The 16,897-nt window shown below is 45.1% G+C and overlaps 1 protein-coding gene across 1 annotated transcript; it reads right to left on the reverse strand.

The window, feature by feature from the left end:
* Positions 1–2,043: 2,043 nt before the first annotated feature.
* Rbm24 (RNA binding motif protein 24) lies at positions 2,044–14,375 on the reverse strand. The gene is made up of 4 exons (XM_028867689.2): positions 13,464–14,375; positions 12,245–12,368; positions 10,633–10,687; positions 2,044–4,165 (listed from the first exon to the last, which is right to left on the reverse strand). Exons 1-4 carry the CDS (start codon positions 13,629–13,631, stop codon positions 3,802–3,804), a joined length of 711 nt encoding a protein of 236 aa, XP_028723522.1. The 5' UTR covers positions 13,632–14,375; the 3' UTR covers positions 2,044–3,801.
* Positions 14,376–16,897: the final 2,522 nt, after the last annotated feature.

Genomic DNA, 16,897 nt, shown 5'->3' on the forward strand with positions numbered 1-16,897 from the left:
CAGTGTATCACTCCACCATTAAGCAGAGACACTCATACTGAGTAGAGGACTCATTCCGTACCTTGGATCTCAGACACAGTGTCCTCTCAAATACCTGTTGTAGATGTTGTATCATGATACCTTTTCCCTCTTTATTAGATATTAATTTTTTCATTTCATTCAGAAATGTATGCATTAGTGTTACAAAGTGCTGATCTTTCTCTCTATTACTATACATCAGGAAATATTCTAAGGAAATGTACAGGCTAGCTAGAATAGGTGGACTTTTGCCTTTCCTAAGTCTGGCTATTTTTAATATGCTTTCCCTGGAACTGTCTGACCTATTTTTAATCAATAAATCAAACATTACTTCAAATTCAGAGATAGATGACTTGTTGAGGACCAAAGTGACCTTTTATAAGTCTGAAAAATTAAAATGGTCACTAGTGCATTAAGCAGCTCAGACATGATTCTCCTGATTGTTGATCATGGCTCAAGGTTCATTTCCACCTCCCACTGGGGATAAACTGCTGTCTACATTGCCTTCAAAATGAAAGGCAATTGAAGTCTAAACCTGCAATGGTTCCAAATAGGAGGATGGTTATAAGGCAGGATGGCCCACTTGTACATCTTTCTGTTGCCTCTAACTACTGGAAACTAATAGGGTTCAAGACACACCATGGATCTGGGAGACATGAGGACCAGAGTTCACAAACTATGCACAGTAAAATGGAAGTAACATCTACTCTTTAAGATAATCAATATAGCCACTCCCTTGACATTTTAACACGTTGCTTATTTGACTTTCTAATGCATACCTTACTAGGTATTACTGCATTTCCATTAAAAAGTAAAACCTCCCCACTGGGGACTTTCCATTTGGTTAGCCATCACTACAGCGCATTGCAGCAATTGCTCTCATGAATTCACGCCCTCCATTTTGGGCTATGCATCGAGGAGCTTTTATATGATACTTTTATGACTATTAAGTTGGCATTTTTGTTCCAATCAGCTGTATAAGAAATCTGAAAATATCACCAAAAATGGAGTTACTAAAAGTAATCTGGTGGTCTAGGCCTGTAGGGAGACTAAGATGGGAAGATCTCAAGTTAAAGCTACTCTAGAGAGTGAGTTCAAGGCTAGCCAGGGCCATTTGGTGAGACCATGTCTGGAAAATTAAAAGCTGGAACTGGGGATGGCCTTCGGTTGGATTCAAACCCCAGGACCGCCTGCATCAACTGTGATGGTGCACGCCTGGGATCACAACACTCAGGAGTTGAAGACAGAAAATCAGAAGTTCAAGGTCATTTTCTGTTACGCGGCAAGTTCGAGGTCAGCCTGGTATACACGGAGTCCTGTCAAAAGTCTGAAAGGGGGATGGGAATGCAGTTCGGTGGTAGAGCACTTGCTTGGGCAATGTGAAGCCCGAGGTTCCATTTTAGCACAACAAACAAACAAGCAAGGGCATTTGGATCCGTTGGCATTTCTAGAAAATTCTGAGGCTAGCCTCAGCCCTTAGTTTATCTGAATCCAGCACTGTAACCAACAGGAGCAGCACCTATTCACAGCATACATAAAGCAACCCACGTCACTGTCCTGATCAAGGTTGGGACTGGTGATACCCCCTACTTCCTTCCCAGCCATCACCAGTTTTCAGTGATACCACTGGCCCTTTAGGATTCAGTTTAGGGGGGTGGTCTATTCGCTACACATGAGGAGGATATTTAGTGAAATTTAATGTAAAGGTCAAAAAGTAGGACCTCCAGGAGATTTTAATGTTCTCAAAAACATGCATGGTTAATCAAACTAATTTTAAAAAGGGGGAGAGGGGCTGGGGGCTGGGAATGTAGCTCAGTTGGTAGAGTGCTTGCCCCAGATTCGAGAAGCACTAGCTATGGAGGTGCCTGCCTGTACTGCCAGCACTCAGGAGGAGAAGATCAAAAGTTCAAGGTTGTCCTTGGCTACATCAAGTGTTCACAGGCAGCCTCTCTCAAAATGCGAAAACTAATTCGAAAGAGAATCACTCCTTTTTCCTGCAGAACTAGAAATAACCAATGCAACAGCAGTTTTTAAAAATTATATTTAATACAAGTGAATAGATTAGAAGATCTGAAATGTTATAAAGCGATATACACAACAAATAAATAATCTGTACAGGAGAGCCACGTCTCCATTGCATACCACTGTCTGATATGGGAATACTAAATCCAGTGACAATGGAGAAAGTCCATAAAAACGCTAACCTGTTGTCCCTTGTATGAAGTTCTTCAAGTATAAAAGTCCAATACAGTGTAAAATAGTATTCAATTTAGTTTAAGAGTAAAAATTGCAAGTATCGCACTTTCAGAAGGAAAATATAAAGCGGTATTTTAAAACTACGTACACTACACCAGGAAAGTGGGGAAGCCATGAGTTCCCGATAGATGAGATCTGCAGGGGTTGAACAATCAAGAGGAGGAAGCACAGAACCAGCAATGGAGCTTGTTTGAAAAAAGAAAATCTCAAGACTAAAATAAACTCAAATGTGTTCAGGTAAGAGTACCCCTCTTGAACAGTGCACATATGAATTTAAAGAAATCCAAGCCAACATCTTGAGTTGAATAGGTTAATATTTAATATGCTACATCTAGACCTACTAAATAACTTATGCCATGAGATGAATACATAATCTTACAGTGTCACGTCTAAAGTTCCTTCCTTTAGAGTGCAGCAGAGTAAAACTTAAAAATAAATATCTTAAATAGGATTATTATTAAGGCACATTATAAAGTACATGATTATCAACCATCAAAGAATTGTAATGTCAAGAACCTTGCTGTCTTAGGTACTGTAGTCACTAATAAATAGTTTTAAATAGGACTCTGAAATAGATACTAAAAAGTGTAGAATTATTTAAAACAGGGGAAGAAAATAAAGGCCCTCCAGACAGTCCCGAAAGGTTGAGCATCCGCAAACTTTGCCTGCCTTTACCCATAACCCCCAGTCCCTACAATAAATAGAAAAGTGGTGGTGGTGGAAGAAGCCTGACCAGCAGATGAAAGTATCCCCAAGTGAAACAGGGTGGGGAGAGGGGTCAGCATGTGACAAGCTCCTCCTACAAGTACAAGTGATGGTCTCTTTCCAGAACTGTGTGTGCCATTGATTGTCTGAGTGGCTGGTACAGTATCAATTGCTCCACGATCCCACGAGTCCACAGGACAGATGAGAAAATAGCTTTGGTACCTGCTTACCACTGTACCCGCCGCCGCCGCCGCCGCCATACTTCTAAACTGATTGTTCGATGCCCATTTTTGAGATAACGCAAACACTACCTCCTGCCTCAACAGCGTTCTGCAGGCCGTGGGGGGCTGCAGCAAAGGACAGCCAGTGCTGCTGCCATCTTGCCTGTCTTTAAAAATCTACTTTTACACATAATTCAAGCTACATATTGCTCACTCCATATTCCCTGGGTCAACTAGATTCACATAGCATTTTTCTAACTTGGAAAAGGCAGTTTGCTTCCCTGATACTATAAAAAGAGCAAAAAATAAAAATCCCGATACAAAAGTGAAGTCCCAGTGATACCCCTGCCATCATGTCCTAGTGTCTATTCTGTGTAACTCAGGCTCTTTGGGATTGACTTCAAAAACTGCTTCTCGCCCTCCCATTCTCCCCTCTTCATCCGCAGCACTACTCGGAGTACAAAAAAAAAGTAATGCATCTGATTCACAATAGCTTTGCTTTCCCCCTTTAAAGCTATTAAGTCAACGTTAACATTCTCTACTAAAAACTGGGAAACTGGGAGGGAAAGAGAAACCCTTTGACTTGGATCAGACGGCTGGTCTACTGCATTCGGTCTGTCTGCAGCTGTTGAGGCTGGTACTGGCCAAAGGCTGCTGCGGCCGCAGCTGCTGCAGCCGCGGCTGCAGCTGTCCCAGGTGCAGCGGCGGTGATCGGCTGCTGGACCGCGTAGCTGTAGCCCCCAGTGGTCACATAGCCTGCAGCCGCTGGGGATGCCGCATAGGGGTACTGGTCATAGGCAGCGGCTGCTGCGGCTGCAGCTGCCGCCGCCGAGTATTGTGCGTAGGCAGCTCCAGTGTAATCAATGTACGGCGTGGTGGAAGCCGCAGCTGCTGTGGGCTGGACGTGGGGAATAACCACTCCAGGCTGCACAAAAGCCTGCGGGTAGACGTAGTGGGCAGGGATCCTGTTAAGAAATGAGAAACAAAGTCAGACGACAGTCATCTCCAGTGGAACTCTTTGCTCAGAGATGGAGACAAACTCAAATTTAGTGGTTGCTATCAACATAGGGTTGCCATAATATCTACTTTTTAGCAGTCCATTTGATGCACCCTCGAGAGAATTCATCAACAAAGACAGAATGGCATTCTCCTTGTTAGAATTTCCGCTTATGACTTCGAACCGTGCAGTATCAGCTATGCCAAGTTTGGAAAGTGAACCATGTGCACGGAACAGAGATTTCACAGGGCTTCCTGAGGGTTTGTCAGGTTCATATAAGAAAGATATGGCTAACAAACAGAAAAATCCGTGCTGTGAATGCAGGGCTCGGAAGGTTGAGATCACATGGTTCTGTGGGAGTGACAGCCTGGCTGTTAATGGGAGAATAGACTCTGGATGTTTATCATGGCAACCCTATTTGAAATCGCTAGGCAGATCAGCACACATTAATCTCTCGGCAACCTCAGTCACCCTGATTAAAAATCATAATTACAAAAGAAGCAGGCGACAAAATAAAATAAAAAAAAACAAAAAAACACCCAAAACCAGGAGTGTAAAAGTTCACAAGTGTGGTAACACAGCAGTCACACTCCTCAAACGACAGTAGTGCAGCTCACTCCGCTCACAGAGGCTGTTGTGGGAAGCTACCAAAATGCTATTCACAGTCCCAGCAGTGATTCCCAAAGAGGTGTGCAGCACACTTGTGCTCACGCTTTTTTTTCCATAAGGACAGAACAGTCAATCAAACCTGTTTGACTATCAGGTAAATGAGGCTCAGCCAGCTTGCTTGTCTCTATGCAAGACAGACAGAAAGGGGTGGGGGATGACGAGGTTGATGGAAAGTTAGGGACAGGAAAATACAACCAAATGTCTCTGAACTTAACAGAGACTTCGAAGATATACATTGTCAGACTGCGCTTATTCTGCACGCCCACTAACTCTTACGTCAGCCTCCACGTCAGAAGAAATTCATTTACTAGCCTATCCGCTTTCCATCTGCCCCGTTGGTTAACATTTTGTATAAGTTCAGTTGTATGGTTATGGGTCACCCTGAAAACAGCCAAGAACATGAAACAAACATCAAGTGTCGTCTTAAATGCCGTATTCGCAGCTCACATACAGGACAGACCCGAGGACCTCACAAAAGTGTTGGTTAAAAAAATAAATCCCAAGAGGTTTGTTTATGAGATCACATGCATTACTGCTGCCGCTCTTGTGATTATCACCGCCCATTTATAAAGTGCTACCTCCAATATCTGGCTTATTTTTGTCTTTCTTTAAATGAATCTCCCTCACAACCCCCCATCTTTCTAAAAATAGAACACAGGCATGCTATCTGGCTGTCAACAAAACCAACTTATTAGTAGCACAAGCACAAATAACCATCTTCAAATTCTAAAGAACTCGACACAAAACATCATGTTCAGGCTTTTCAAAAACACAGACTTTTTTTTTTTTTTTCTTTGTCTCTTCCGAATTCTACTGGAAGCACTCGTTAAGAACATCTATGGAAAAGATGAATTTATCAGAGAGGGTGGTGAACTCTGTCTCCCCGGGATAAAAATACATTCCATTTTACTAGAATTGTAGCTCTTTCCCAGTGCCAGCAGAAACCATGTTACCAAGTGTTTCTGAGGACACTTGGAGATGTTCTTAACTGCATGTCAGAAACCAGGCGCGTGGTCGTGCAGGCATTCAGAACTCTGTGGCAGATCAGGTGACTGGCTCACCCTTGGTGACAGGTGTGACTGTATAAAACACTGTCCCCAGAGCTGATATGTCCACAATGTGCAGACACAGCTTCTCTCCTGCCAGTTTACATGTGGTGACGGACAGCAGAGGCTGCAGAGGGCTATTTTTGATTCTGTCATGCGACAAGGGTTTCCAGCGGATAAAATGTCTTTATAAGGCCAAAGTAAAACATCTATCAGCTACAAAGGCCAGCCCGTCTGAACCTCACTGATAGGCAGACATTAACCCTTGGTGTGCTCCCAATGTTCTGAGTACAGTGCCGGTTGAGAGGTTTGGATCTTCAAATAACAGAGTAGCTCAAAGAAAATTTATTCTACCCAAAAAGGGGGGGGGGGAGTACATGCCATCCATTCTACACCCAGGATGTGTGTGTAGGAAGAATGTGTTAAAACACTGAAAGGATTGCTTAGAGAATTACTGTCTCTATATTTATGTTAATGACTACTTTTGATTGGACAAAGCTGTCTGGTGAGAACATAAGTAATTTTTCTGGAAGATCAGATTCTTCCATTCTTCCTCACAAGGGTGAGGAAGACATCCCAGAGGCAAATGAAGTCCTGGGGCCTTTAAAAGATGATGGAGAATCAGAGCCCCGAGAACCCCAGCGAGACTCATGCCTCAGTCCATGGAGAAGGCAGCAGAGGGCTGAGGGTGTGTTGGGAGTTCTTTTAATAGTCTAAGGAACTCAGTAAAGCAAATTGGGAATGACCCTCCCACAAGAATTCTACCAACCACCAGTTCTTTAATCCACTATAGAATGCTTACATCAAGCAGATCCAAACCCTTGGGTGATTAAAGAAAAAATGGCTACATTTTCCTTCTATCTCCATCTCTTCAGGTCCGCCTCACTTCTCTTTGTGATTTCCTTCCTTCTTTCTTTTTTTTTTTAAAGACAAGGTCCCTCTGTGTAGCACAGGCTGACTTCAAATTTATGATCAATCCTGACTCAACCTCCAGACTTCTGGGATTCCAGGCATATGCCACCCATCCAGGCTGATCTCTGTGACTTTCAAAGCAGTAACACACTCAGTTAACTCTTCCAGTCTATCGCGTAGACTGGTGACCAAGCCTTCCTTTCATCCATTTGCTTATAGGAGTCACTAACTCCTAATCCCATACCAAACCATCTCTTAAATGTCATCATTTTGGGCCTTTTGTGCATCTGTCTCCAAAACACCTTTTCAGTATTTCTTTTTACCTTTGAACCCAGGTCAGTAGGGCATCTTCCTATTTCCTGGACATGCCACAGATCACCAGATCCCACTTTGGCACATACCATCCATTCTACATCCAGGATGCCAACCCTCACTCCAGTCTCTACCTCCCCCATCCACCCTAGGTCTAGACCTCAGTGCACAAGAACCTTTGGAAGTCCATATTCCCTCTTTACCTCACACTGTTCCTATGTGAAAGAGACTGACGTTTTCCAGCCCAGAGTTGCTGTACATGAAATAAAGTTCCCTGTGAGGGGGCCTCCAGTGGTTAATACAGTAGATGCTTAATACTTAATAAAATAGTTCCCCATCCTCACCCTCCTTCCAAGATCTAGCTCATCTTCTTCATGAAGACTTCCTGAGACCCATTGATCTGCTTTTGTCTGAGGCCCTTCCCAGAATGAATTATTTTATTACTAGGTGATGAGAAAGTGACATTATGTCTTTTCTGGCTGTAGCTTAACATCAGTGGACAGAGCTTCCAAGGTGAGGCAGACTATGACCGAACTGGGAATCACTCTAACACACTCACTAGCTCTGTGATGGGAAGAGGGAGTTAATAAACCTGTCTGCACTTGTTATGTTGGTTGCCAAGAAAGAACCGTAACAGTGTCTTTTCCAAAGGCTTATTGTAAGAAATAAATGGCATAATTTATGTACATCTCTTACCAGTTCTATGCACAGAGTACACTGGGTGTCCACCTCTTGCATACACCCAGGCACTGAAAAGGTGCTCCGTGAATGCTTCCGTGCATGGTTAACTTGCTGCAAACTACTCCTTGAGGCTCTACTCACAAACCTGCAGCATCTCTGTTCCCAAGTTGTGATGAGAAAATACCTCTCAAACAGAGACCATTCAGAAGCTGATGCTCATTCAGGCCACAAGCTCCTCCACATCTGCCCTCTGTGCTAAATCAGAAGTTCTTTCAGCCAATGTCTTTAAAGATCTTAGGTAACCCAGGGGCCATTTAAGGACCAAAGAAAACTAATAGTCTCCTCACTAGCCTTTCAAACAAGTCAAAATGTAAGAATTCTCAAGCTTGCTTCCAGGCAGGTCTAAGATAAGAACATGGCATTCATATGGCGTTTAGAATGACCAGGTGTGATTTGCTGGTTACAGACTTGGTCTCAGAGCAGTGCTGAGAACCACTCAAAAAAGAAAGAGAAACCTAACATGGTCTACCTGGAATGCTCTCTGCTTCTAATCTCAAGTTCAACTTGAGTCTCAAGTTCAACCAATTTATGCACACTGTAACAATCACCATTCTTCATAAAGACAGTTAATATCAGAAGAGATTAAAAACAAATGGTTACTATCAAAACACACTTGATTTCAGAGGTCCATGTAATACATATCACCCTGGTGGTTCTTTTCTTTGAATTACTTTCTTTCTCAAGAATCTGGAAGGACTTCCACTGCCAGGCCAGACCTATTCAGCTGCTCCTCAGATACACTGTAGTCTCTCTACATGGACCCTCTCTGCTGACCCTCCCGGATAGTCCATCCTGCCACACCTTTTCGACACACTGGGTGTCCTCATGTGGTTCAAGTCTACTCTCCCTCCTCATGGCTTGTCCCGTTCTCCCAATCCATGGGTTTTCTTGCCATTCTCAATTCCTCTCAAACTTGAATCAATAATTCTTGGCTGCTTTGCCATCTTTTTGCTGCCCAGAACTGAACCCACAACTTGTTTTTACGAGGTGACGTACACTTAACAAAAGCTGTTCATTGATTTGGTTTTACGCTCTTTCACAATGATTCCTGGGAGACCAGGACTAAGCTCACTATTACACCTTCAGATGTATGTTTTCTTCCATTCCCACCTAGACTGATAGTCCACACCAATGAAATATCAGCAGAGGGAGAAGGGAGGGGAGGAAGAAGGAGAGGGAGAGAGAAAGAGGGAGGTGGGAATGCAGGCTGCAACTAACTCATCGCTCGTTGTCCACATCCAAGTTGGCTTGGAAGGGGCTTTGATACATAGCTATACTTCATTATACCTTTTTAAAAAGTTGTAGATGTCTCTAAGAGTGAGTTATTAATAGATCAAGGTAATGAGAGTAAGAAAGTGTCCATCAAAATATAACTTGCTTCTTCCAAGTCAACTTATTACTTGGCTTTAGTTTAGCTTACATTGGGAAATACTTATGGTGGTATCTGTCCGTGAAGACGGATTCTAGCCTTCTAGGTGATGTGTGGAGATGTTTAGGTCCTAAGCCGGATATCAATAAAATTCTTCCAACAGCTTGGATATTCAAAAGAGAATCAGAGCTAACAAGAATATCGATCAGGTGGAAGACAGAGGAAACAGACCCTAATGTCCAGGATAAACTGTCGCCCATAAAAGGTGGCTTCCCACCTGTGTCATGTTTAATGCAAGGGGACTGGGGACCTCAGGAGCTGGTAATAATAACCCAGAGAAAACACCAAGATGAGCAGGCTGTTCACCTGTTAGGTCTGAAAGGTGGGAGTTAGTACTGTGCTTACTCAGAACAAAAACCAAACAAAATGAAAGGGAGAACAGCCCAAACTGGTGAGTGTTAATGAAATCTGAAGAGAGCGCTGAACCTTTATCAGAAGACCTGGAAGTGGACATACATTGCAAAAGAAAGCCCGTCCCCAGAAAACAGAGACTTACAACATGCAAGCAGTGAATCTGTATTCTTACAGAGAGAAATCACACGATTTAGCACTCACTACAAAAATGTTAAATGGAAGTCACAGGCTAATAGCTTAAAAGCAGGAGGGGGGAAAAAAGGCCCTTTGCTTCCCAAGGCAAAGTCAAAAGTCAACACTGCTCACCACCACCACCAAAAACAAACGGCAAAGAGCCCCTTCCCCAAGGAAAGAAAACACTCACTACAGCTCTGTTCAATTAAGTCAAAGCACACAGTTTAGCTATCAACACCACTTCATTACTGTAATAAATAAAATAAAGCACACGGAGGGCTATGGACTATAGTGAAAAAATAAAAACAACACCACCAACATCCATGCATGGTTAATCACCATCTGAGCTTGTGTGTCTGAGTCTACTGGTTACAGAGTTTAATTCCAAACAGAACTAGTCCACCTCTTATGATCGCATCCTTCTCATCAGTTAGCTTAACTGTATACGAGCCCTGTCAGGTTAGAAAGAGATAAATAACATTGAGTCAAGCTGAACGGCAGGAACGGTGATGGGACACATGTCTTGTGCACAAGTCATACCTGGTACTTTTGTTTGGTTTGGTTTGGTTAATCATAAGCCCAACATTTGGCTGGTTTGGAGACTGCATACTTGGTCAGATAACTTGACTCATCTAAAAATATTTATAGTATCAGCATTAAAAAGATATATAAGCATATATAAATATGCATAACCCGGAACATTCTGTGACATGTCGACCTTGTCTGTTCATAACAAAGAGACAGGGAAACAAATGGTGGCCATGTTGAAACTGTAGAGGGTTTGATGAATTGACTTACCCGAAAGGTCTTTGTATAAGAGCCGGGTGAAGCTGTTGAACGCCAAAGGCAAAACCTAACAATAAAACACACGTTTTCCATTTGTATACAATTAGATACTTAACTATTCCTACACAGAAACTGTAATCCCAGTTCCTCATTTAAAAAGAACCACTCCTATAACACTTTAGAGTATACATGGACATGTTGTTCATATATGTTTTATATGTGTATATGCTTTATAAATGTTATAATTCATCCTAAATAAACAGTTGGATAGACTAAGATTGGAAAACTTAAAAAAAGGGTAAAGCTTAGTTAACAGGCATAAAAAAAAGATTTAAAATAATTTAGGCCAGAGAAAACTGCTCATGAGGGAGATCCAAGAACTACAATGAAGTTAAATTCACAAATATTCCTGTAGTTGCAACCCGTGGTGGGGAGAGGCGAAGAAAAAGCCTTTGCAATTAGGAACATTCCGAATGCTTTCAAAAATTTACAGTTTATATTTACATTCTACATTTACAGCATTGAAATTTTCACAAAAACAAATCTCCTCATCATTCTTTTAAGAATAGTACATGCACAGAAGATGTTTCAGAAAGACAGTTCTGAATGTTAGTGGGCACTTCTCTGGGTCTCCCCTTTCTGACAACTGAGCCCCTGAGCGGAGGTGTCAACCTCTTTTTAAACTTCCATAGGAAAGGCTTAATGAAAAGCACATGGTTTAGTCAACAAAGTTGCTTGCCCAAGGAATGGAAGACATTTGCTCTATTGTCAACTGGGTTATTCTCTTTTTTTTTTTTTTTTTTCTTTTTTTTGGTTTTTCGAGACAGGGTTTCTCTGTGTAGCTTTGCGCCTTTCCTGGAACTCACTTGGTAGCCCAGGCTGGCCTCGAACTCACAGAGATCCGCCTGGCTCTGCCTCCCGAGTGCTGGGATTAAAGGCGTGCGCCACCACCGCCCGGCCTCAACTGGGTTATTCTCAATGAACGTCAAGGACAGTAGCAAATAACAGATTGTATTTTCACATAGACAAATACGCTACATACCATTGTCAGTTAACAGCTACAGGGATTTTAATAAATTATTTCTCATCTCCAAGTAAGTATCAGTCAAAAAATAATAATCTGTAACCTGTCAAGGTGAAACTCACTATGTGTAGGTATTTGATTGCTAGTAGTCTGTATGTGAAAACATGTGCTTTCTTAGTCATGCCTGCTCTAAGCACAGTGTGACTGACCTAGACCACACTAAGAAGGGAGGCTTATTAACTGGTGGCGACAAGGCCCACATAGTTTGCCTTTTTAGCTACAAGTGGCTAGTAAAAACTGAAAGCAGACAAACATATATATAATCGTATAAGAAATGTGTGAATTAACTTCTGGGTGCAAGCTATCTAGACCCTAAGTTCTATTTTTGCACATAGATACATTTCAAGTACCCAGCGGCACACTTAGAATGCTCATATATCTTTAATGCCTTGGTGGAATAACCAGCCACGCACGGCTCAAGTTTTGTCAAATACCACTACAGATTTTCAGGAAGCGGGTGTTTTCTGGGCTGGGGATGGCAATGGCTTATTCCCCACAGTGGGTGGGAAGTTGGGAGGGGGAGAGGAGGACACTGCTCACCTGGCTGCATGATTCTTGGTTTTGCTCCCAAGTATGCCAGATTCACGTTGGCCTTCCTACCATCAATGATGGGATTGGGATCCTTGCAGGCCCTTTCGGCGGCAGCCCGGTCAGCCATGGTGACCTTAGCAACATACACAGACATACACACAAAGCCCTCAGTTAACCCCTGAAGGAAAAGTATTAAAGTCACTGAGCTTGCTTTTTCTTTCCTTTTCTTTCTTATCTGGGAGGGGATTGGGACATTAACCCTTCATCCTCTGTTTTAAAAAATAAGCAGAAGGAGAAAGGAGGAAGGAAGAAGCCCTCCTCCCCTACCCAAAGTCCTAAGGATGCTAGTGTGGGGCCTGATAGGGATTTGGAAGCCACAATTCTGAAATCGCCTGTAGATTTACCGCCTTCCCAGTGTCCCCTCTAGGTCCTCATCCCGGCCCCAGAGGCACTGTGGGTTTTAAACAAAGTCCAGCCTCCAACCAGCCGGTTGCTCCCCACAGGCAAACACTCCCGGTCGACAATAGCGACTGTCCTGCTCCGGGGCTGCCAGCTCTTTGAGCAGCTGAATTTGCCCCTTTAAATCTCCAGGAAGCTTAATGCGTTGTTTCAGTTAGGCAAACAGCCAGAGGGTCAGCTTTTCCTTTCCTTTTTAGAATTTACCTTTGCAATTTAAAAGGTAGGGGTGTGACAAGAAGGGGAAACAGCAGCTCCAGACCCCCTCGGTGTCTCTTCTCTAGCCCGGCCTCAACGCCACAAAACACACACACATACACACACACACACACACACACACACACACACACACACACACACACACACACATTTTTTTTTTTTAAACAAAGCAACAGCGCACTTAACCAGCCTCCAAGCCCGGAATGCCACGGTGTGGGGCTCCGTTCTCTCCCTCCCAGCTCTCTACATCCCAGATCTGGCTCTCATTCCCCAGCTCTCTGGCCACCCGAAAGAGCATCGCCTGAGGTCCTCTCGGAACCCCGCGAGGCAGGCGCAGGCCCTCGCTCCCCAAACCTCGTCACACTTAAAGTTTCAGCTCAGCTCCGAGTGGAGGGGGAGGTCCCGCGAGGTCCCACATTGCCCCTCACCCCAAGCTCTGACCCCGGAGGGCCTGGGACCACTCAGTCCCTTCTGGCCTGTCTTCGGTCTCCCTTCCAGGACCTCTCTTAGTTGCCCCCCTACCCACCCCGAGACCTCCTTTGGTATAACTTACAAATCCGTAGCCCCGGGACTTGCCAGTCTGCCGGTCGGTGATGACCACCGCCTCCTCGATGTCTCCGAAGACCTCGAAGTACTTGCGCAGGCTGGCGTCGGTGGTGTGGTAGGGCAGCCCTCCCACGAAGATCTTGGTGTACGTCGTGTCCTTCTGGGTCGTGTGCATCTTCGCGCCCGCCCCGCGGCTCGGGCTCCGGCTGCGGCTGCGGCTGCGCCTGGTCCTCGGGCTCCGCGTCTCCCGCAGCGCGCGGCGGCCGCCGGGGGCCGAGGGCGCGCGCGGGGGCGAGGGCGCGGCGTGGGCGCTGGGCGCGCGACTTCCCAAGTGGCCCGCGGCCCCCGACACTCGCCCGGGTGCTCTGATGTTGTCCCCGCGTCCGGTCACTGTTCAGATCCTCTCGATCGTCCGAGTGACCAGCTGCGCGGCTGTAGACTGCGCGAGCCTTATGCACTCACCCCTCGTGGAAGTAAAAAAAAAAAAAATAACAATAATAATAATAATGATTAAATGCAAAGAGAGGGTGGTGGTCTCCGAGTCCAGAAGAGGTAGATGTTTCTCAAAAAAAAAAAAAAAAAATCGAGTGGCTGGGGTGGTAGGGGGAGAGACTCAGCGGCCACTGTGCCCCGGTGCGCGGAGGTGGCAGCTGGGGGCGCGGCGCTGGGCCCGGCTGGGGCTGGTAATGGTCCCTCCTGCCGGGGAGCTGCCAGACCAGTGCGGACGGAGGACAGCTCTCCACCCCTCTGCTCCCTTCCCCAGCGGCCCGGGGGTCGACGCCCGGCTGGGGAGGGGGCGGGCCGGACGCCTGCGATTGGCCGGGACAGCACCTGGGGCGCCCGGCGCCGCCGCCCCCCAGCTGTTGGGAACAGCTGCTTCTCTCCCCGCGCGCAGCGCGGCGCTGGGTCGCCTGGCTGGGGCTCCGGCGCTGTTGCTGGGGTAGAGTTGGAAACCGCAGGAGGCGGCCTGGCTCTGCTGTTGCCTGCTCCTACTGGTCAAAGTCGCAAAGACCCCTGGCGACTCCGGCAGGGACCCAGAGCACTCTGAGTACGCCTGGAAGGGGAGCTGCTTGGCCCTCCAAAGCCGACCACGAGAGAGCTCTTCGTGCTAGGCCTTGGCACGACAGACTTGAGAGTCCTTCGGGGTTTGAGGCGGTTTGTAGAGAGACCAGTTCCCTCCTAGACACCTGGGACCTGCCTCCTCTAGGGGTCTGGACCGTGAGAAGAGCCCTCAAGTTTTTTTTGGCCCCCAAAAGCTGGTGCTGTGGGGAACCAAGAGGTAGAGCTTCGTGGTGTGGTGTGGAGTGGTGTGTGTGTGTGTGTGTGTGTGTGTGTGTGTGTGTGTGTGTTTGTGTGTGTGTGTGTAAAACAATATTCATAATAAAAAATTAGCAAACATCCTAGCATTTGGGTGTGCTTGAGAAAACCATTTGAATGGCTCACAGCCAGCAAAGGTGTCTGTGTCAATCATGCTGTGCCTTCTGTGTCAGAGGACCAAGGATTAGGCCTGTACCTCCCACAATCACCAAATGTGTGCTTCCTGCCTCACTTAGTTATTCAGGAAGATGGGTACAATGTCTGTTTCATAAGTCGATCCCACCCCCGCCTCCTTTTTTTCCCAACCAAAGAATCTGTTTCTTTCTATTTGAATTACAAAACGTTTAGTGAATTGACCTCAGTTATTTATCGGAATATAATTGTAAAAAGTATGATTTCTTAAACAACAACAACAACAACAAAAAACCCAAACTGTTACATAACCACTGATTTCTACCAGCAAATCTGAAAGCATTTGTAGAACATATTAAATGTAGTATATATTTATTGATTTAAGCCAGCTCCTTGCCACTTCTCTTACTAAACGAGGGTTTTAATTAAAGAAGCTTTGCAATCAGTCATATTTGAGGTTTGGATTGAAACTCTTTTTTTTTTTTCTTTCTTGAGGCAGGGTTTCATACATCCTAGGCTGGCCTTGACTTTCTGTGACTCACAAGGATGACTTTGAACTTCTGATTCTCCTGCTTCCGGGTCCTGAACGCGGGGATTACAGGCACATGTCACTGCTCTGAGTTTATGCTTGGGGAAAGAATGCAGGGCTTCCTGCCTGCCGGGCTACATCTTTTATTTCCTTTTAAACAGGTCAATGTGTTAATCTGATAGAACCCCAAAGACATACCCCAGTTACTTTCCAGGGCACCTTAGCTGTCGACCCAAGACAATGAAGAATGTGGTGTCTGCAAAGGTGAATAAGAACCACTAGCAAATATTCTGGTAGGAAATCTTCACTCCAGCTTGCTGATTTCCACAGGAGGTTGACTGAGATGAGCAGTTCCTTAACTTTGAACCCCCAGTAAGAGACAAGGAAAAGTAAGAACTCCATCTATTGTTAATCCAGCTGAAAAAAATCAAGTAATTTATAATGTAAGTATTTTATATGCAATGTTTTAGATGAAAGCCTGAATGTGGAAATACAAACCCTCCTCACAATGCTTTAGTAAAGCTCTAGTTGAGAAGGGACTCGGTGCTAGCATGATACAAGATAATTTTTTTAAAATAAAAAAGCAGGCCCTGAAACAGAAGAGGCACTCTTTTTAATGTTTAACCTTCATCGTGCGGTGTCACTTAAGAATTACAGTTCTTCACTGAAGCTCAGACAAAGGAGCTCTGGGAAGGGGGGGTATCTATCAAGAAGTCTCGCAGACATGTGACATTGGCTGTTTTGTGTCTTCCTCAGTGGGTAAGAAGCCAGCCCACCCTGTAGGGAACTGTGACACTCTCGGGAAGGAGACAGGCTGGGAGCGCAGCCAGCAGTTTGGATAGTGGTCTCTAGGCAAAGTGGAGAGAGCTGAGAGGAAGTTCTTCCCCTACAATGGGATAGCTGTATCCCAGAGCTTAGCCTTGGGGAGGGAAGCCACTGTTTACTTGGAGGGCTGGGGGGACAACTTCCTGGGTAAAATACTTGCTATGCAAGTGCTAGAACCTCAGTTCGGACCCCAGCATCACCAGGAAAAGCTGGATGTGCTGGCTTATCTTGGTCAACTTCTGGCCTCTGTGTGAGCACCCACGCACGCACGCACGCACGCACGCACGCACGCACGCACGCACACACAAACACAGGCGGGGCGGGGCGGGGCGGGGTGGGGTGGGGCATGCTTGTACACCGTTTTCTAAAAGAAATAATACAGATGACAGCACTCTCTTCAATCCCAGGGGCCTCCGATAATGTGCCTTTAGAAAATATTTAACACTTTAGTCTAAAAATTGCTTCATTTGGAACAAGATGAAACCTGGGCACTCACACACATTTGAAATTCCAGAAATAATCAAGACATCCCTAATCAACTGTTGTGTGTGGTATTGTATTCCCCCAAATATTGTGCATGCTAGTAAACTTATCTGGGGTCAGAGACAGAGCAGCCACAATATTAAACATAAAGGATA

Source organism: Peromyscus leucopus, chromosome 5 (genome assembly GCF_004664715.2).
Source record: "Peromyscus leucopus breed LL Stock chromosome 5, UCI_PerLeu_2.1, whole genome shotgun sequence".
Taxonomy (NCBI): Eukaryota; Metazoa; Chordata; class Mammalia; order Rodentia; family Cricetidae; genus Peromyscus; species Peromyscus leucopus.